This window comes from Thamnophis sirtalis, unplaced genomic scaffold (genome assembly GCF_051295495.1).
Source record: "Thamnophis sirtalis isolate CommonGarterSnake01/CBP01778 unplaced genomic scaffold, rThaSir2_p1.2 scaffold_8, whole genome shotgun sequence".
Classification (NCBI taxonomy): Eukaryota; Metazoa; Chordata; class Lepidosauria; order Squamata; family Natricidae; genus Thamnophis; species Thamnophis sirtalis.
In genome coordinates, this window is record NW_028261388.1 from 6,636,746 (window position 1) to 6,657,821 (window position 21,076).

A 21,076-nucleotide genomic window follows, 5' to 3' on the forward strand; every position below is an offset into this window, starting at 1 on the left:
GCTTATGCAGGTTGTTGCTTTAATCTGGCAAGATGTAGGAGATGACCAGGCTGAGGGAGGTGTCGAGCACATCATCAGTTTGGAGTCCCTTTGTGTTCACAGGAGATCTAAATCCAACCCACCTTGAATTCCATTCACTTTTATCTACCGCTAATTAGCTTTGACTGTTAGTAGTTTGGATTCTTGTTGAGCGCGTTAGCAAGCAGTAAACCTGAAGTCATTTGAACCGCCTTGCTTCCTGATCGGTTGCACCTGACTGATCCCTGGTATTGGATCAACAGGCCAATGCCTCTTACCAACTAGGACGGTGATGACCTTATTGCTGGCATATTGCTCGATTTCCCGCAGCCACTCGGAGAGGCACCGGAAGGACTCTTCGCAGGTGATGTCGTAGGTCAGGATTAACGCGTTGGCACTGCGATAATAGCTCTGCGTGATGGAACGAAATCTTTCTTGTCCCGCCGTGTCCCAAATCTGCAGCTTTTGTTTTTCCCCACAACAGGGAAAAGAAGGGAAGGGAAACGAAGGGTTGGGGTCAAAGAAAAAAAAAATAGAACGTCTTAGCACTGACCCCAATAAAACTTCACGTCCTTCCTAGCCTACAGATCCTCCAGGTGTTCCCATCCATATCAAGTTCTATTTCTTTCAAAACTTGCTGTAATATAGTTCCTTGTGTAGGTGTGTGTCACCCACTGTCCACTTCATACTAGGGCTTGCAGAGCCACGCTGAACCACACAGGAGAAAACAAACTCCTAGAACGCCATAACATCCTGATAGTGCATAACATAACATTCTGAGATGTGCCCTACCATTGACGTCCAGGATTTGACCATATATAGACTGAGCAGTAGATTAGAAATTGTACTTTTACAGGCTGTTTTTACTCACATGCTATTGCTCCTCCTGCCTTTGTCCTATCTCAATAAAAGGGGCTCTCAGACCCCCAATCTGGGTCGCTCCATCCCGATAAAAGGTTGTCTCCTGTCTTTTCTCAACATTGGCCTCATGGACGAACCACGGGAACGTTACAAAAACTTTTTTTTAATTTTGAAAGTATAAAATATAAAAAAGCAAAGGAACGGGAAATGCATTGATAAAGGGGAATATTTGTAGTTCATAGCAATAGCAATAGCAGTAGACTTATATACCGCTTCATAGGCCTTTCAGGCCTCTCTAAGCGGTTTACAGAGTCAGCATATTGCCCCCAACAACAATCTGGGTCCTCATTTTACCCACCTCGGAAGGATGGAAGGCTGAGTCAACCCTGAGCTGGTGAGATTTGAACCACTGAACTGCTGAACTAGCAGTCAGCTGAAGTGGCCTGCAGTGCTGCACTCTACCCACTGCGCCACCTCGGCTCTGTTCATGGTCGAAAGGAGGAGTCCTTGGTGCTCTCTGAGCTTGATTGTGTGTGTTTTTGGGGGCGGATGTTTCATTACCCAACTAGGTAACATCATCAGGGCAAGAAGGGAGTGGAGTTAGCACTGATGACATTACCCAGTCCGGTAATGAAACGTCTGCCAAAAAAAAGAAGCTCAGAGATCACAAAGGACCTCACAGCAAATGTTATCTTCCCACCAAAACATCTAATGGCATTTTCCAAAAGTTTTAGCTGGGTGAACTCTGCATCTTTTTATCTGGCATCTTTCTTTTTTTTTTAATTGGGCACTAACGCTGATTTTGCCTGTTGTTTGTTTGACAGAATTTTAACAGCTTGATTTTCATTTCCTTGGAAAGAGAAAAGTTTTAAGTATACAATGAATTCAGCAAATTCATGGCGCTGCACGAAGCCCCAAAATGCAAAGCGAATGCTCCCCTGCACATGCGTCCCACCCACATGTGTGTGCGTGTCTCCCGCTTGCGCCCCTCCCCCCGCACATGCAAGAATAGAATGAAAGACTAGGGGAGACATGATAGCAATGTTCTAATATCTGAGGGGTTGCCACAAAGAAGAGGGAGTCAAACTATTCTCCAAAGCACCTGAGGGCAGGACAAGAAGCAATGGGTGGAAACTAATCAAGGAGAGAGAAGCAACTTAGAACTAAGGAGAAATTTCCTGACAGTTAGAACAATTAATCAGCGGACGAGAAGTTGCCTCCAGACGTTGTGAATGCCCCAGCACTGGAAGTCTTTAAGAATAGCAATAGCAGTTAGACTTATATACCGCTTCATAGGGCTTTCAGCCCTCTCTAAGCGGTTTACAGAGTCAGCATATCGCCCCCACAGTCTGGGTCCTCATTTCACCCACCTCGGAAGGATGGAAGGCTGAGTCAACCCTGAGCCGGTGAGATTTGAACAGCCGAACTGCAGATAACAGTCAGCTGAAGTGGCTGCAGTACAGCACTCTAACCACTGCGCCACCAAGAAGATGTTGGATAGCCATTTGTCTGAAACGGTATACGGTTTCCTGCCTAGGCAGGGGGCTGGACTAGAAGACCTCCAAGGTCCCTTCCAACTCTGCTATTGTTTTGTCTTGTATTGTGTATTTCAAGGATACTCATGGAACAGATGAAAAATGATTAAAAACTGTACAGTTATCTACTTAGAATAAATTTAGAAGAAGAGGTTAAAGAAACAATGATAAGATGGGCAAAAAACATTGGATACACAATAGAACTAGAAAAATGGCAACAACTATGGGAAAGGAACTATAAATTGACAATGGCGACAGCATACAAAGAGAATTTATATAAAATGTTTCATAGATGGCACATGACACCTGAAAGATTAGCAAAAGTATTTAAGGATAAATCAGCTAAATATTGGAAATGTCACCAATTGCCAGGAACATATTATCATATGTGGTGGGTGTGTAGCTGTTGGGTTAAAATATAAACATGTTTAGAGAAAATGATACATCAACCCATCGAATTTAAGCCAGGGGTATTTTTATTGGGTATTCTACCAGAGAAATATAATAAAGAAGATTCATATTTGATTGTACAAATAACGAGAGCAGCTAGAATTGTATTTGCACAAAATTGGAAAGCAGAGAGAATCCCATCGGAAGGGGGAGGTAATAAGGAAGATATTAGACTCTGTAGAAATGAACAGGTTGACACTGAGAGGACAAAGAGGAATCAGTTTACTACAGGACATGGGGGCGATTTTATGAGTGGCTTGAAAAAAGATATAAATAGAAAGAAAAAGGAACAAAATATGAAATAAATATCCCAGACAACACATGATTAAATTAAGGGGAGAGGGGGAAAAAGAAAATATCAAAATGTAAATATACAGGTGGAAAAATCATGAATTGACAATTGTTAAATAGCAATTATAAGAATGTATATCGAAGAATCAATTTGCAAGGAAAAATAAAAAACTTTTTACAACCCCCCCCAAAAAACCTATTTAAAGGGAAGTTTTGTTCCGGAGAGTCGCTTAAAGTAATGTATACCGTGCGTGCAAACTATTTTTTTTCCCCAAGCGAGCAAAAGATTGCCTTTCCTTTTAAACAATAACTGTTGTTCTCTGGCCATTAGCCTTCCATCAAATGTACCTGTATTAAAATTGCAGTATTTGCTGTTTTACGGAACATCCCTGCATGTCTTATCATGGGCCTCTTAACTTTACATTACACCAGACTGTAGACTAAATCAATGGAGCAGTAGACAGGCTGACTACTAATACATGATATCCAAGCTCGGTATGCAGCAAACCAATAATTTATCCTCATCTTTAAATCCAGGGGTGGACAACTATGGCCCCTTTATGACTTGTGGACTTGAACTCCCAGAATTCCTGAGCCAACATGACAAACTTTGGCCCCTTTAAGACATGTGGACTTCAACTCCCAGAAATAACTCAAAGTGCCGAACACACACACACACACACACACAATACAGTACTCCTTCCTCCTATTTTTCCCACAACCATCACCCTGTGAGGACTGACAGAGAGAGAAAAACTGGCCCAAAAGTCATCCAGCTGGCTTTCCTGGCTAAGGCTGGATTTGAACTCACGACTCATAGCCTTAACCCCTATAGACGAAACTGGCTCTCTTTTCTAACTGTTCTGACCGAGGCTTCCCAAGAGCATAAAGCAAACTCCTGATCCCGACAAAAACCCCTTTTATTAATTGTCTGTGAATTCTGCTCATTCACATCCGGCAAAGTCTTTCAAGGGAGGATATATAGTCACAGACCTTATCTGGCTTGGAGAGCTGCCAGGCCGATCTCTGCAAAACTTGGGAAGGAGTCTCGGAGAGTCACGAACCAATTAAATGAACTAATTGTCTCCTGCAAACTCCACTCCCCTTTCGCTCCTCTTTGATTCCCTCTGGGAGGGGCCATTCATCGTCCACCTGCGGCCTTACTCTCAAGTCAACCCCTGTTCTTCAGCTGTTCCCTTCGTCTGGCAACTCTGCACATGCGCACACTGGGAACAGGCTCCAGCTGTTCTTCTGCCTCACTGATGTCTGACTCCAAAGGCAGCTGATAGCTGGCATACGGCTCTGGCCCCCTCTCTGCCTCCGACACAGAGCCCTCATCAGAGCCTTCCCCAGACTCCAGGACTGGCCCATCTTCCTCCCCAACCTCCTCACTGTCCGAATCTGCTGCCAGCTTTGCTGGCCACTGGTGGGCCACAACAATAACACAGAATGTGATTGCGCAATTCCATTAACTTGGAATTCAAACCACATAAATGGTTTTTTTTTAATGCCCTTTCAGCAATTCTGCCTGAGCAAAGAGACTGTTATTTCAGCTTTGCTGGTGAAGTGCAGCCCTTGGATTTAGCAGAAGAACCAAAAACAACTTAAAAGCAACTAGATTCCTACTGAAGGAAAACAACCACAGATGCTAAACTCCAGGCTGAGCCAAGCCTGCCTGAGAACCATTAGGAAGACAGCTAAAGTTAATGGGTCTTCTGCTTAAGGGAGCCTATCCGAAACAGGTCCCTTCCAGATGCTTTGGGACACGTGGGGGACGGGGGACACACTTTAGGATGGAAAGAATTGGCTCCTTCGGCGAAGCTCCAAAAATTATCACAGCAGCTGGCATGAGCTGGAAGAAATGAAACTTACCCTCGCCCTTGCTTATATTCTAAAGGACACAAAACCAAAGGAAAGAGAGACGATGAAGAGAGAAACCCACATTTTTCTTAAGATCGGTTTTGAAAGTGGCAAAGTTCCTAAAATAATCGGCTTGAAAGGGCAAAGAGAATAAAGCAACAATCTCCATCACTTCCTCTTTCTTTCTTCCTTTCTTTTTCTTTCTCTTCCTTCCTTCTTTCACCTGTCTCTTGCAACTGATCATCCCAAATTTCCTTCCTTCCTTCCGCCCTTCCTTCCAGCCTGCCTCCCTCCCTCCCTTCTTTCCAGCCTTCCTTCCTTCCCTCCTTCCTTCATTCCTGGGCCTCTGTTGCAACTGATCATCCCACATTTCCTTTCTTCCTGCCTATCTGCCTCTTTCTTTCTTTCTTTCTTTCTTTCTTTTCTTTCTTCCTTCCTTCCTTTCATTCCTCTCTATCTTTTCTTTCTTCCTGCCTGTCTGCCTTTCTTTCTTTCTCTTTTTCTTTCCTTCCTTCCTTCCTTTCATTCCTCTCTATCTTTTCTTCCTCCCTCCCTCCCTCCCTTCTTTCCAGCTTTCCTTCCTTCTTTCCTTCCTTCCTTCCTGGGCCTCTCTGTTGCAACTGATCATCCCACATTTCCTTTCTTCCTGCCTGTCTGCCTCTTTCTTTCTTTCTTTTCTTCCTTCCTTCCTTTCATTCCTCTCTATCTTTTCTTTCTTCCTGCCTGTCTGCCTTTCTTTCTTTCTTTCTTCTTTTTCTTTCCTTCCTTCCTTTCATTCCTCTCTATCTTTTCTTCCTCCCTCCCTCCTTTCTTTCCAACTTTCCTTCCTTCCTTCCTTCCTTCCTTCCTTCCTTCCTTCCTTCCTTCCTTCCTTCCTGTTGCAACTGATCATCCCACATTTCTTTTCTTCCTGCCTGTCTGCCTTTTTCTTTCTTTCCTTCTTTCCTTCTTTCTTCTTCTTTCTTCCTTTCCTTCCTTCCTTCCTTTCATTCCTCTCTATCTTTTCTTTCTTCCTGCCTGCCGCTTTCTTTCTTTTTTTCTTTTTTTCCTTTCCTTCCTCCCTATCTTTTCTTCCTCCCTCCCTCCCTCTCCCTCCGGTGTTCCAATATCTCAGGGGCTGCCACAAAGAAGAGGAAATCAAACCATTCTCCAAAGCACCTGAGGATAGGACAAGAAGCAATGGGTGGAAACTAATGAAGGACAGAAGCAACCGGGAACTAAGGAGAAATTTCCTGACAGAACAATTAATCACGACTTGCCTCCAGAAGTTGTAAACGCTCCAACACTGGAGATTTTTAAGAAGAGACTGGACTGAAGACTTTAAGTTCCACATAGGAAGACTACCATGCTTCCTTTAAGTTGTCCTCAGTTGCAACACACACTTTTGTGACACGAACAGATTCCCAGCTGAGGCTGGAAAGTTAAAGGAAGACTTACCTTTACTTTCTCACCATTTATCTCCACCGTCTTAATCATAAAGTCAACCCCAATGGTGGCTCCCTGGCCTGGTGGGAAAAGTCCCTTAACAAAGAAAGAAAATAAAAATTATTCAGGCTACAGTTTCAGCTCTAGCGATTGTTTTGCACAACGTTATTTCAAACTTGTATTGTTATGTCTCGTCTTTTTTTATTCCCTTGTGAGCCGCCCTGAGTCCCCTTCGGGGAAAAGGGCGGCATACAAATGTAATAAATCAAATCAATCAACTTGGATTAGCCCAACACAGACAGTCCTTGACTTACAAACCATTCATTTAGCAACGGTTAGATGTTTAGCAATGGCACTCCAAAAAAAGTGACTTGCAACTTATCCTCCCACTTACATCCATTAGAACCAGTGGTGGGTTCCTACCAGTTTGGACTGGTTCGGCTGAACCGGTAGTGGCTTGGCAGCCTGGAACCGGCAGCGACCCAGGCCTGCCACGCCCCCGAAACGGTTCTCCTACGGGGCTGCCGTCTTGATTTTTGTGCAATTTTCATTGCACAAATTATTATTTTTCCTTTTTAAATGTTCTGCGCATGCGCAGGCCTATTTATGTGCAAACGTGCACATGCGCGGCAGTAACCCACCCCTGACGGAAACATCTGCATGGTCGTGGGATCAAAAGGTGGACACTTGGCTGTCAACCAACCAACAACCCAGACTATGTCAGGCTTCGAAGGGAGGAAGAGCTTGGAATGTGAAGTCCAGACAATAACAAGAAACTGTTTCATGGGAACCAAGGACGCTTCAGCAGGTGTCTGCCAGACTTTTCCCATAACAACACCTGTGCATCTAATTGGACGATGTGACCTGTACCAAAGGGGGGGGGAGACTCTCACTTAGCAACAGAAATTTGGGGGCTTGATTGTGGCCGTAAGTCGAGAACTACATGTAGATTGTGTTGGGGAGAAGGGGGGGGGTGATGTAAAAAAAGAAAAATCAGATCAAAGTTCTAAAACTTGCTCACATTTGTATGTTCATGTCATTCACGTAGTAGAAACCAACTGGCTGTCAAGGTTTCAACTAATAAACCCCACAACAAGCAAAAACTCCAAGGCAGATGAATTCCTGAAAGCATAGCTTTATTGGCTATATCATATTGGCACAGATATGGTGAAAACCGACTCTGAAGGTTCCCACAGTTTTCACCCAATTAGAAGTAAAAGTTTTCCCTCAACTCCAAACAATCCGTCACATGGGCCAATCACGACGTTGCCTGGTGACCTTACTCCTCCTTCCTCGGGCCAGGTGTGAGGGATGTCCTTGGTTCCCAAGAGAAAGTATTTTGTTTTGGCTACAAAACCCCAGATAATCTTTAATCTGCCCTCCACATCCCTCAGATCCAACACTGAAGCTCCAAGATGGCTTCGGCCGGGCCAAGCTTCAGTTTTAACACTGGCCTTAAAATAGCCAGGTCATAATCGAAAGCTTTTTTCCTCCCGTCTCGTTTCAGACAGTTGGCACCGGAGTTTCCCAGAACTATTGTATACCTGGAGCCCGATCTATCAACATTTTGAAAGGCCCTAAAGCCCACTTTGTCTGCAGGAGGCTGTGTGAAGCTGGTTTAAGTATTAATTCTCCCTGCAGAAATGCCTCGTTGTTTGTTTCCGTACGGGTTTTAAGGATCGCTTTCAACATTACGAGACATCCGGGGGGGGAATGGAGCCTCTGTATTTCAGCGGCGAACTTCAAATGGATTTGAGCAAGCAACTGAATTAATTATTGATGCTGGGATGTATATTGCTTTGCGTGGCGGCTGGCTTACAGACACACGACAAATAAAACAATGATTACTTGCTACTGAAGTGTTGTTTTGATGTGGTAGACAGGAGACAGTGATGGGTTCCGGATCCCGTTGCAATGGAGCCAAACCTCCACCACATGGCACGCGCGCATGCGTATTTACCGCCCGCAACGCTCCAGGTGCTCGGCGGAGTTTCGCGCAGGCGCCGTACGCTCCGTGTGCGTAAGCCCCGATTGGCTCAAATACAGGTAAGGAGGCGGGCGGGCCCTCCGGAGCACCGGAAGGGTACCTGGTATTCCCAGCAGGCACCGGTATGCCCATATCTCTGCCACCAGCCCCCCCCCCCAATCAGGGCACCCTCTTTACCACAGCTTCCTACATCCCTCTGCCAGCGAAAACGGGGCTCCATTTTCACTAGCAGAGGGCTGCAGGAGGCCGTCATGACCGAAAATGGGGGTCATGCAGGGGGAGTTGCATGCAGTCCCCCCCCCTTTTCCGGATTCCAATTTTGTTGGCAGGGAGCTAGCCAAACAAACTAAAAACAAAAGAATAAATACAATAACACAATAACAGAGTTGGAAGAGACCTTGGAGGTCTTCTAGTCCAACCCCCTGCCTAGGCAGGAAACCCTATGCCATTTCAGACAAATGACTATCCAACATCTTCTTAAAGACTTCCAGGGTTGGGGCATTCACAACTTCTGGAGGCAAGCAGTTCCACTGATTAATTGTTCTAACTGTCAGGAAATTTCTCCTCAGTTCTAAGTTGCTTCGCTCCTTGATTAGTTTCCACCCATTCCTTCTTGTTCTACTCTCAGGTGCCTTGGAGAACAGTTTGACTCCCTCTTCTTTGGGGCAACCCCTGAGATATTGGAAGGCTGCTATCATGTCTCCCCTAGTCCTTCTTTTCATTAAACTAGACATACCCAGTTCCTGCAACCGTTCTTAATATGTTTTAGTCTCCAGTCCCCTAATCATCTTTGTGGCTCTTCTCTGCACTCTTTCTAGAGTCTCCACATCTTTTTTACATCATGGTGACCAAAACTGAATGCCGTATTTCAAGTGTGGCCTTCCCAAGGCCTTATAAAGTGGCATTAACCCTTCACGTGATCTTGATTCTCTCCCTCTGTTGATGCAGCCTAGAACTGTGTTGGCTTTATTGGCAGCTGCTGCCCACGGCTGGCTCCTATTTCAATGACTGTCCACTAGGACTCCAAGATCCCCCTCACAGTTACTACTATTGAGCCAGGTACCACCTATCCTGTACCTGTGTATTTCTTTTCCCCTTTTTGCATTTGAGCATGCAAGGAGGGACAGGAAATAAAACAAAAATAATAAATGAAATAAAAACAAAATCAGGTAAAATAATGAAATGAAATGTATCATCTCCCATCCAAAGCAAATGGCTCAAATCGGATACGGAGCTCTAGAGCGAATTGGGGGGGGGGGGAGAGATCCTATCATATCCAGCCCTTTTCTCCCCCGCTATGCAAAAACACCGACGGAGGCTCCCATATCCATTTAACCCCTTCTTACCTGTGTAAACCGTCGTACTAAGCAGGTCTTCCCCACACCAGCGTTCCCGATTAAAACTATCTTGAAGAGAAAGTCATAATCTTCCATACTCATTTACCAAGCTGCAAGGAAAAAGGGGGGGGAAAAAAGGAGAGATAAATGAATCGATCCAGGAGGAGATACAGTATATATCGGAGAATCTAGAAAACGTTAGCAGAGGATTAGAAGCAAAACGATTAGGTGGCAGATCCAGTGACTTTTCTGATGACAAAACAGACTTTGCTCCTTCAACTGTGCAGGACAAAGGTCCCTGCGTATTGGCTCTTTCTTCCAACACCACAATATTTATTGAAATGAACTGCCAATCCTCAACATACGACGGCAATTGGAACCAGAATTTCCTTTGTTAAGCAAAGGAGGCCACTAAGTGAGTCGCACCTTATTTTACGGCAGTTTTTTTGGGGGGTAAGGCACAGTTGCTACATCCTTGCATCCTGTTCTGACCGAGGATTCCCGAGAGCATGAAGCAAACTCCTTGTCCCGAGAAAAAAGAAACCTTTTATTAATTGACGGTGAATTCTGCTCTTTCACATCCAGCAAAGTCTTTCGAGGGAGGATTTACGGTCACAGACCTTATCTGGCTTGGAGAGCTGCCATGTAAATATTTTCCAAGCAGTGCAAGGAAAGACTGGGCAGAGAGTCTCTAAGATTCACGGACAGATCTTCACACTCCTGAAACGAATGAATGAACGAACGAATTGTTTCCTGCAAAAGCCCCCTCCCCTTTCGCTTCTCTTTGGTTTCCTATGGGAGGGGCCATAGGAATTCTCATCCGCCTGGAATCGACACTGTTTATCGGACATTAATAAGATCGAGCGGATCCAGAGGTATTTCACGAGAAGAGTCCTCCACTCCTCTACTCATAATAGAATCCCTTACACTACCGGGCTCCAAATTTTGGGCTAGGACAACCTGGATCTGCACTGCTTATGGTCTGACCTAAGCGTAGTACACAAAATTGTCATCTACAACGTCCTACCTGTCAACGATTTCTTCAACCGCAATAATACACGGGCAAACAATGTACATAAAAGCCATAAACTATGATCATAGTCATCATAAAAATGCATCATAAATCATAAGAGACAACACTTAGTGATAGAATCAACATAAATCGTACTAGGAAGCTAAATTAAACAATATAAACCATAAAGATGCAAGCAACAAAGTTATAATCATAAGTAGAAAAGGAAATAGGTAATAGGAAAGATGAGAAGAATAATATTAATAATCTTAGTAAACAGTCTGACAGTAGTTTTTTTAGCAGAATGATGGCATGGGGTAAAAACCATCCTTGTGTCTGGTGTGCAGTGCCCTATAGCGCCGTTTTGAGGGTAGAAGTTGAAACAATTTAATGCTAGCTGTCTCAGAAATCTCAACTTTCCTGAAAGTAACCTTCATTCAGGTTCCCTCTCGAAACAGGAATTGGATTTCCATCTGCCCCAACCTTCCACCCAGGTGTTTCACCCAAGACAGTGAGGCCTTGAGTCACGAGAAAAGCTGCTGCCTGAACAACTGTAGTTAAAGTACTGGCTGGGGATGATGGAAAGCGAAGTCCACCCCTCGGCAGTCTGAAAAATCCAAGAACAGGTGTGGTTGGTATGAAAAACCTTTGCCAGACCCATTCTCGAATACAGCTCGTCTGCCTGGAATCCACACTGTATATCGGACATTAATATGACTGAGCGGCTCCAGAGGTGTTTCACGAGAAGAGTCCTCCACTCCTCTGCTCACAACAATAGCAATAGCAGTTAGACTTATATACCGCTTCATAAGGCTTTCAGCCCTCTCTAAGCGGTTTACAGAGTCAGCATATCGCCCCCAACAACAATCCGGGTCCTCATTTCACCCACCTCGGAAGGATGGACGGCTGAGTCAACCTTGAGCCGGTGAGATTTGAACAGTCGAACTGCAGAACCGCAGTCAGCTGAAGTAGCCTGCAGTGCTGCACTCTAACCACTGCGCCACCCCTTATGCCACCAGGCTCGAAATTTTGGGCTTGGACAACCTGGAACTATGCCACCTGATCTGACCTAAGCATAGTACACTAAATTGTCTGCCACCACATCCTATCTGTCAACGACTACTTCAGCTTCAACCTCAATATTCACGGGCAACAATCGATACAAACTCAAGGTAAATTGCTCCAAACTCGATTGCAGAAAATACGACTTCAGCCACAGAGTGGTCAACGCCTGGAATGCTCTACCTGACTTTGTTGTTACATCCTCAACCCCCTCCCCACCTAGTTTCAACCTCAAACTGTCTACCGTGGACCTCACCCCATTCCTAAGAGGTCCGTAAAGGGGGCGTGCATAAGAGCGCATCAGCGTGCCTACCGTCCCTGTCCTACTCTCCCCATATAATTGTACTCATTTCCTTAGCTCATGTCCATGCTTATATGTATATCTGTTATCTTGTACATGTTTGACAAACTAAATAACTAAATAAAAAATAAATAAGAGTTTAGCAGGAAACATAGCTGTGGGTTAAACCAGCAGGACAAGAAAAATATACTGGGAAAAGGCCATTACAAATCACTCCAAGAAATTAACTGGACTTTTGAGTTATAGAAGATCCCACTCTCCATGTTTTTTTATGGTTTTCCTTATAACAAACACCAGCATCGCACTGCTCTCTCCAATGGGTTGGAGACCCACCAAAGATTTTCAACACTCATAAAATCCTAATCAGTTCTGCCAGCTATTCTACACATCCAGTAGTGGAGAAAAATAATAGCTTAGAACAAAGGTGGTATTAACTTACCTTCCCTAAAAGATAAAAGTTCCCCCGAACATATGTGCTAGTCGTTCCCGACTCTAGAGGGCAGTGCTCATCTCCGTTTCAAAGCCGAAGAGCCAGCGCTGTCCTAAGACGTCTCCGTGGCCATGTGGCTGGCATGACTAAATGCCGAAGGCACACGGAATGCTGTTACCTTCCCACCAAAAGTGGTTCCTATTTTTCCACTTGCATTTTTTACGTGCTTTCGAACGGCTAGGTTGCGGAAGCTGGGACAAGTCACGGGAGCTCACTCCATTATGCGGCGCTGGGGATTCGAGCCGCCAAGCTGCCGACCTTTCTCATCGACAAGCTCAGCGTCTTAGCTACTGAGCCACCCTTCCCTACCAGTTTGGAAATGTGAGCGCGCACGCTCAGCTTTGCGCACGTGATTTGTCATGAAAAACGTGCCTAAAAGGGACGGCATAGAGACAGCCCACCCACGATTTCCATAAACGATTCGGATGAACCAGTCCGAACCGGCCCAATACCACCTCTGGCTTAGAAATCCTGGAAGCACTGAAATCTCGCAAGAGCTGAAATTCCCAAGATGTTTGAGAACCTGACCTTCTAGCCTTTTTCTCTCGGCCGATAAGGACTTCCGTGTGACCAACGTGCCACAGAGGGGGAAAATCCATGTTTTTTTTTGGGGGGGGGGGGTGCGTGTATATGTGTGCGTGCAAAAAAATTAGGAAGGAAAAAAATTCAGATGGCTGTTTGCTAATCTATGGGAAACTGAAGACGGAGAGAAAGCCAGACACGTACTGGAAGGGACAAGGGCATGAAATGTTCTCTCTACATAGTAAATATTTACTCGGATTATCTGGTTGCTGCAGATATATCTGGAATGCCAGAACAAGGTAGTCGAAATGTACAAAACTCGGCTAGGAGAATTGAAGCGCCCCTCCTCCTGCCCCCACAATAAGTCTTCCAGAGGTCATAAGGACCAGAAACTTGTTCTTTCCTTTTGGAATAGGAGCAAATGTGTGTACAAGAGGTAGTCCTGGGTTTAGGACCACAATTTCTATTGCTAAGCGAGACCGTTGAGTGAATTTTGCCCCATCTTTCGACCTTTCTGGACGCCGTTGTTAAGTGGATCACTGCAGTTGGTAAGTTAGTAACACAGTTGTTAAATGAATCCAGCTTCCCCATTGCCTTTGCTCGTCAGACGGCTGCAAAAAGTGGGGTCCCATGACCCGTGGACACTGCAACCGTCATAACAATGAGTCCGTTGCCAAGCATCTGAATTTCTGATCGCGTGACCATGGGAAAATGTTTTCAGTTGTGAAAAATGGTCAATAAGTCACTTTTTTCAGTAACCTTGGATAGTCACTAAATAAACAGTTGTAAGTCAAGGACTTATAGAAGCACATCCACATACATTCATTTGGCTTACTGTTTATCTAAATTTGTCTGAAATGGTATAGGGTTTCCTGCCTGAGCAGGCAGGGGGTTGGATTAGAAGACCTCCAAGGTCCTTTCCAACTCTGTTATTCTATTCTATTCTAGTCTATTCTAGTCTAGTCCAGTCTATTCTAGTCTAGTCCAGTCTATCCCATCCCATTCCATTCCTATTCTAATTCTACTGTTAATTCTAATTCTAATCTACTCTATTCTATTCTCTACTTACCCTATCCCATTCCATCCTACCCTATTCTAATTCTACCATCCCATTCCATCCTACTGTATTCTAATTCTCCTAATTCTAATTCTAAATTATTCTATTCTATTTCTATTCTATTCTAGTCCAGTCTATCCCATCCCATCCTATCCCACTCCTATTCTAATTCTACTGTTAATTCTAATTCTAATCTATTCTATTCTATTCTCTACTCTACCCTACCGTATCCCATTCCATCCTACCCTATTCTAATTCTACCCTATCCCATTCCATCCTACCCTATTCTAATTCTAATTCTAAATTATTCTATTCTATTTTTATTCTACTCTCTACCCTACCCCATCCCATCCCACTCCTATTCTAATTCTACTGCTAATTCTAATTCTAATCTATTCTATTCCCTACTCAACCCTACCCCATTCCATCCTACCCTATTCTAATTCTACCCTATCCCATTCCATCCCACTCCTATTCTAATTCTACTGCTAATTCTAATTCTAAATTATTCTATTCTATTTCTATTCTATTCTCTACCCTACCCTATCCCATTCCATTCTATCTTATCCTATCCAGTGGTGAAATTCAAAAAAGTTTTTACTACCGGTTCTATGGGCGTGGCTCGGTGGGTGTGGAGGGGAAGGATCCTGCAAAATCCCCATTCCCTCCCCACTCCTGGGGGAAAGGGCGTTGCAAATTCTTAATTCCCACCCCACTCTGGGGCCAGCCAGAAGTGGTATTTGCCAGTTCTCCAAACTACTCAAAATTTCCGCTACCGATTCTCCCGAACCTGCTGAATCTCACCCATGATCCTATCCCATTCTATTCCTATTCCATCCTACTCTATTCTACTTCTATTCCACTCCTATAATCCTCCTATCCTATCCCATTCCAAATTCTGCATCGAAGGCATGCTATTGTGCAGCAGAATACTTTGCTATCAGTAATGCATTCCTTTTAGTGTTTATCTCCAACTGCTTGTCGGAAGAAAAGCTACTTAAAAGCTACTCATCAGATGATAGAGGGACATAAATAATGATCTCACCCTACAAGCTCCTTCGGCATCATCCAGACAGAGAATCCCTCCGCCTCAGCAGGATTCGTATACAGCCCTTTCTCAAAACCGTTTCTTTACTAGTTAAGGAAGATTCCGCAGGCATTGCCTAGGCTGGTGCTTGGCTCAACTGTGGCAGCTTGAAAACACGGGGGCTTCAACGCCCAGAATGACCCCTGTGGACTACAGCTTTCCAGTTTGCAAATTGAGCAGCTCATTTTGATTTTGAATTAGTGTACATTATCCTAGCTTTTTTTGAGAGAGGGGAGGAGGGAGAGGAGAGGGAGAGGTTGGAGTAGCAGGGTCCTGGCATCTTCCCATCACGAGAATTGTGTGGAGTAGATGAAACAGAAGGCTGGTTTGCAATGGGGCATGGTGCCAGGCTTAGGGTAAACCACAGTTAAGACATTTGGCACAAGGAGAATCAGTTTGTGGGTTCTGACCATCCAACATTTCCTTCCTTCCTTCCTTCCTTCCTTCCTTCCTTCCTTCCTTCCTTCCTTCCTTCCTTCCTCTCACTCCCACTCAATACAATTTTCTTTCCCTGCCCTTGCTCATCCTTTATCTAATTATCCTTCCTCCTCCTCCATACGTTTTCCTTTCCTTTCCCTTCCGTTATCTCATCATCCTTCCTTCCTTTCTTCCTTCCCTCAATGCATTATCCTTCTTGCCTTCCCTCTTCTATGCCAGTCTTTTCAAGCAAAAGGGCACATTTTCTTGCAAGGAATTTTCTCTTTTGCCTTCACTTCTGTTCCAACACTGTGTGTTGGGTTGCATTGTGTAGATGATTAGATAGATAGATAGATAGATAGATAGATAGATAGATAGATAGATAGATAGATAGATAGATAGATAGATAGATAGATAGATGATAGATAGACCATAGATAGATAGATAGATAGATAGATAGATAGATAGATAGATAGATAGATAGATAGATAGATGATAGACAGATAGATAGATAGATAGATAGATAGATGATAGATAGACCATAGATAGATAGATAGATAGATAGATAGATAGATAGATAGATAGATAGATAGATAGATAGATAGATAGATGATAGATAGAACATAGATAGATAGATAGATAGATAGATAGATAGATAGATAGATAGATAGATAGATGATAGATAGACGATATAGATAGATAGATAGATAGATAGATAGATAGATAGATAGATAGATAGATAGATAGATAGATAGATAGATAGACATAGATAGATAGATAGATAGATAGATAGATAGATAGATAGATAGATAGATAGATAGATAGAGATAGATAGATAGATAGATAGATAGACCATAGATGGATGGATGGATGGATAGATAGATAGATAGATAGATAGATAGATAGATGATAGACAGATAGATAGATAGATAGATAGATAGATAGATAGATAGATAGAGATAGATAGATAGACAGATAGATGATAGACGATAGATATAGATAGATAGATAGATAGATAGATAGATAGATAGATAGATAGATAGATAGATAGATAGATAGATAGATAGATGATAGATAGACAAGATAGACAGATAGATGATAGATAGATAGATAGACAGACAGACAGACAGACAGAGATAGATAGATAGATAGATAGATAGATAGATAGATAGATAGATAGATAGATAGACAGACCATAGATGGATGGATGGATGGATGGATAGATAGATAGATAGATAGATAGATAGATAGATAGATAGATAGACAGACATAGATAGATAGATAGATAGATAGATAGATAGATAGATAGATAGATAGATAGATAGATAGATATAGATAGACAGACCATAGATGGATGGATGGATGGATAGATAGATAGACAGATAGATGATAGACGATAGATAGATAGATAGATGATAGATAGACAAGATAGACAGATAGATGATAGAGATAGATAGATAGACAGATAGATGATAGACGATAGATAGATAGATAGATAGATAGATAGATAGATAGATAGATAGATGATAGACAAGATAGACAGATAGATGATAGAGAGATAGATAGATAGATAGATATAGACGATAGATAGATAGATAGATAGATAGATAGATAGATAGATAGATAGATAGATAGATAGATAGATAGATAGATGATAGACAAGATAGACAGATAGATGATAGATAGATAGATAGATAGATAGATAGATAGACATAGACGATAGATAGATAGATAGATAGATAGATAGATAGATAGATAGATAGATAGATAGATAGATAGATGATAGATCACATTAATGCATAATCAGAGCTGAGATTCAGCCGCCAAAATTCCTATGCTCCTTTCCTATCTTTGATTCCCCACCATACGGTGACCAGTTAAAACCCTGCAAAGCTGTTTTCCTAACAGTCAGTTCAATGTGCTCTGGTCTGCTTCTCCCAATTTCTTCCAGCTGGGCAACCTTGAAGCAGCATTTGGAGAAGACACAGCCACTATTTTCGCTTTCCCAAGTATGCCCCCCCCTTCATCCCCCTTTCTCCCTAGTTCATGGCAGACCATTATTGCATCTCAGCGAAGCACAAGCGAGCACGAGGTGGCCCCTGACATTGTCCTTCTGCAATCGCATAGATAAAGATTGAGGTGGGGAGGTATCTATCTATTATTGACAGCAGCCATGCTGGGCTGGGGAATTCTGGGAGTTGAAGTCCACACAGCTTAAATTGCCCAAGGCTGAGAAACTCTGATCTACGGTAACATTGGTTTGCTCTGCTGTGTCTAACTGGGCTTAGGAAAAAAAGTTGTTTGCTCATGTGCACAGAGCACAGAGTCATATGATTGAAATCCTGCAAAGAGAAATGAAATAAAAATTTAAAAAATACTGTTTGATTATATCCACTCATTTTATATCGACTTATTTCCTTTCTTCCTCTGAAACCTTCTGTAGGGGAATGAAAAACAAGAGTGAAATGCTCTGACGTTTGCTACCGGTTCGCTTCGTGCACACATGCGCATTTGCACACATGGGCATTTGCACGCATGTGCACTGCAGGTGCTAAGAAGCCTTTTCTGAGTCTGCAAAGGAAAAGTAAAACGGGGGGGGGGAGGACAGCTGAGACGTGCGATTTACATTCGCTAGGAAGCAGGATTTCCTGCTTTCTAGCGAATATAAATCACACAGCGCAGCCGATTGTCGCACAGCGGATCATCGGAACTGTTAAACTTTTTTTTAGCATTTTTTTACTACCTATTCCCCCGAACTGGTAGTAAAAAAAATGCTTAAAAAATGTTTTTTAAAAAGTTTTTAAAAGTTCCGACAATCAGCTGTCCGCATGATCGTCGGAACTTTTTTTTTACTTTTTAAGCATTTTTTACTATCTATTCGCCCGAACCGGTAATAAAAAAATGCAAAAAAAAAAGTTTTTTTAAAAGTTTTTAACAGTTCTGACAATCAGCTGTCCGCGTGATCGTCATAACTTTTTTTTTCTTTTTAAGCCTTTTTTACTATCTATTCACCCGAACCGGTAATAAAAAAATGCAAAAAAAAAAGTTTTTTTAAAAAAACTTCCCACAATCGCATCGCACAGCTGATTGTCGGAACTTTTAAAAAAAAATTAAGCGCTAAATGTTTTTTTAAAAGTTTTTAAAAGTTCTGACAATCAGCTGTTCCACCCGGATCGTGGGAACCTTTTTACTTTTTAAAGCATTTTTTACTACCTATTCACTCGAACGGATAGTAAAAAATGCAAAAAAAAAAATGTTTCTTAAAGTTCCTATGATCACATGGCACAACTGATTGTTGTATAGTTGATTGTTGCGCAGCTGATCATCAGAACTTTTTTGTTGTTGTTTTTTTAGCAATTTTTTTTTAACTACTGGTTCGAGCACACTAGCCCGAACCTGTAGCATTTCACCCCTGCTCCAAAATGTTTGCAATATTTATTGGGGTAATTTCTGGAGCTGTTGCCTGCTTAAAGATACCTTACCTGATTAAACGCTGCTTTTGATTTGTTGCTTTAATAAAATCTGTTTATGTTTGCAAAGAAAGCAGAAGGGCGGAGCTCCAAGGTAGAAAAACACATTGGGTTTCGTTTTATTCTCGCACAAGGAGAAATATCCCCTGTCGTCTTTTCTGCCTTTTGAGTTTTAAACTGGCCTAAAATCCAAAATCCATTTCGGGAGACCAGTTAATTAGAGGGCACTTTTAGGAATTGATTTTGAAATGGAGGCTTAATGAGAAAAAAAAATAAGGTTTGGCCACTGAGATTTTCTTTGGGTTTTTTAAAGGCAAAACGGAGGTTTATAGGAAAGATTTTTTTTTCTTAACGCAGGTGGAAAGGCTGAGCAGGAGTGTGATGGGGTGCTGTGAGATTTGCAGATTGGTAATGGTGGTTATACTGGCTGACGATTGCAACTCTGCGATCAAAACCCTTTCCCTGGTTTTAGGGGTTTCTCAATATCAGCAACTTTTAAGTTCTGGAAAGGAAGGAAGCGAGGGAGGGAGGGAGGAAGAGAAAAGGGAAGGAAGGAAAGAAACAGGGTGGGATGGAGGAAAGGCAGGCAAGAAGGAAGGAGGAGAAGGAGAGAGGGAAGGAAGGAGAGAAGGAGGGGTGAGATGGAGGGAGGGAGGGAAAGCAGGCAGGCAGGAAGAGGAAAGGGAGAGAGGGAAGGAGGGAGAGGGAGGGAAGAAAGGAAGGAGGAGAGGGAAGGAGGGAGAAGGAGGGAAGAAAGGAAGGAAGGAGGAGAGAGAAGGAGGGAGGAGGGAAGAAAGGAAGGAGGAGAGGGAGGGAAGGAAGGAAGAGAGGGAAAGAGGGAGAGAAAGAGGGAGGGAAGGAAGGAAGGAAGGAGAGGAAAGGAGGGAGAGAAGGAAAGGAAGGAGGAGAGGGAAGGCAGGCAGGCTGGCAGGAAGGAAAGAGGGACGGAGGGTAGGCAGGAAGGAGGAGAGGGAGAGAGGGAAGGAGGGAGAGGGAGGAAAGAAAGGAAGGAAGGAGGAGAGGGAAGGAGGGAGAAGGAGGGAAGAAAGGAAGGAGGAGAGGGAGGGAGGGAGAGAAGGAAGAGAGGGAAAGAGGGAGAGAAAGAGGGAGGGAAGGAAGGAAGGAGGGGGAAGGAAGGAAGGAGAGCAAAGGAGGGAGAGAAGGAAAGGAAGGAGGAGAGGGAAGGCAGGCAGGCAGGCAGGAAGGAAAGAGGGAGGGAGGGTAGGCAGGAAGGAAGGGAGGAGAGAGGGAGGGAGGAAAAGAAATGCAGGGAGAGGGAAGATTTTGCATTTTTGTCCTCCTATCAATTACTTTTTCGATTATTATTATCTCCTGAAATATGAATGTTGTAATAAATGAATACAAACACATTCAATAGGTTATGGATACAACAAACCATCACTAAGCGTGGGCGAAACTACCACTGGCACCAACTCAGTGTAGTTTGCCTGGGCATAAACCAAGTTGCAAACTTGGATTTAATGACAATTATGTTGCACGGAGGAACCTCCTTGTTCTTTTATACCAAGGATAGTCAAAGTTTTTATACCTACCGCCCACTTTTCTATCTCTGTTAGTAGTAAAATTTTCTAACCGCCCACCGGTTCCACAGTAATGGTGATTTATAAAGTAGGGAAGTCAATTAAATTTTAAAAAGGAAAGTGCTTCAATATCGGACAAAACCCGTACCGCCCACCATGAAAGCTGGAACGCCCACTAGTGGGCGGTAGGGACCAGGTTGACTACCACTGTTTTATACAAACCCTGGGCCAATCTGAAACTTTTGGGTTATGTAATACTTTCCTTATCATCTTTCCTAGGGAACATCACCCCCTGGTGGAAGACATTGGCATTTCACAACCTGAGCAATTCACCGGTAGGTAGTCCTTGACTT

The 21,076-nt window shown here is 43.2% G+C and overlaps 1 protein-coding gene across 2 annotated transcripts in view; it reads right to left on the reverse strand.

Moving 5' to 3' along the window:
- RAB30 (RAB30, member RAS oncogene family) overlaps positions 1-21,076 on the reverse strand; it is a 40,878-nt gene that overhangs the window by 2,373 nt on the left and 17,429 nt on the right. For both annotated transcript variants that reach the window (XM_087721022.1, XM_087721023.1), the window contains exons 2-4: positions 9,774-9,874; positions 6,453-6,536; positions 297-480 (exon numbers count right to left, since the gene is read on the reverse strand). In XM_087721022.1, the coding sequence (XP_087577148.1) occupies positions 297-480; positions 6,453-6,536; positions 9,774-9,866 (361 nt within the window). In that variant the 5' untranslated portion in view covers positions 9,867-9,874. The remainder of the gene's footprint in view (positions 1-296; positions 481-6,452; positions 6,537-9,773; positions 9,875-21,076) is intronic.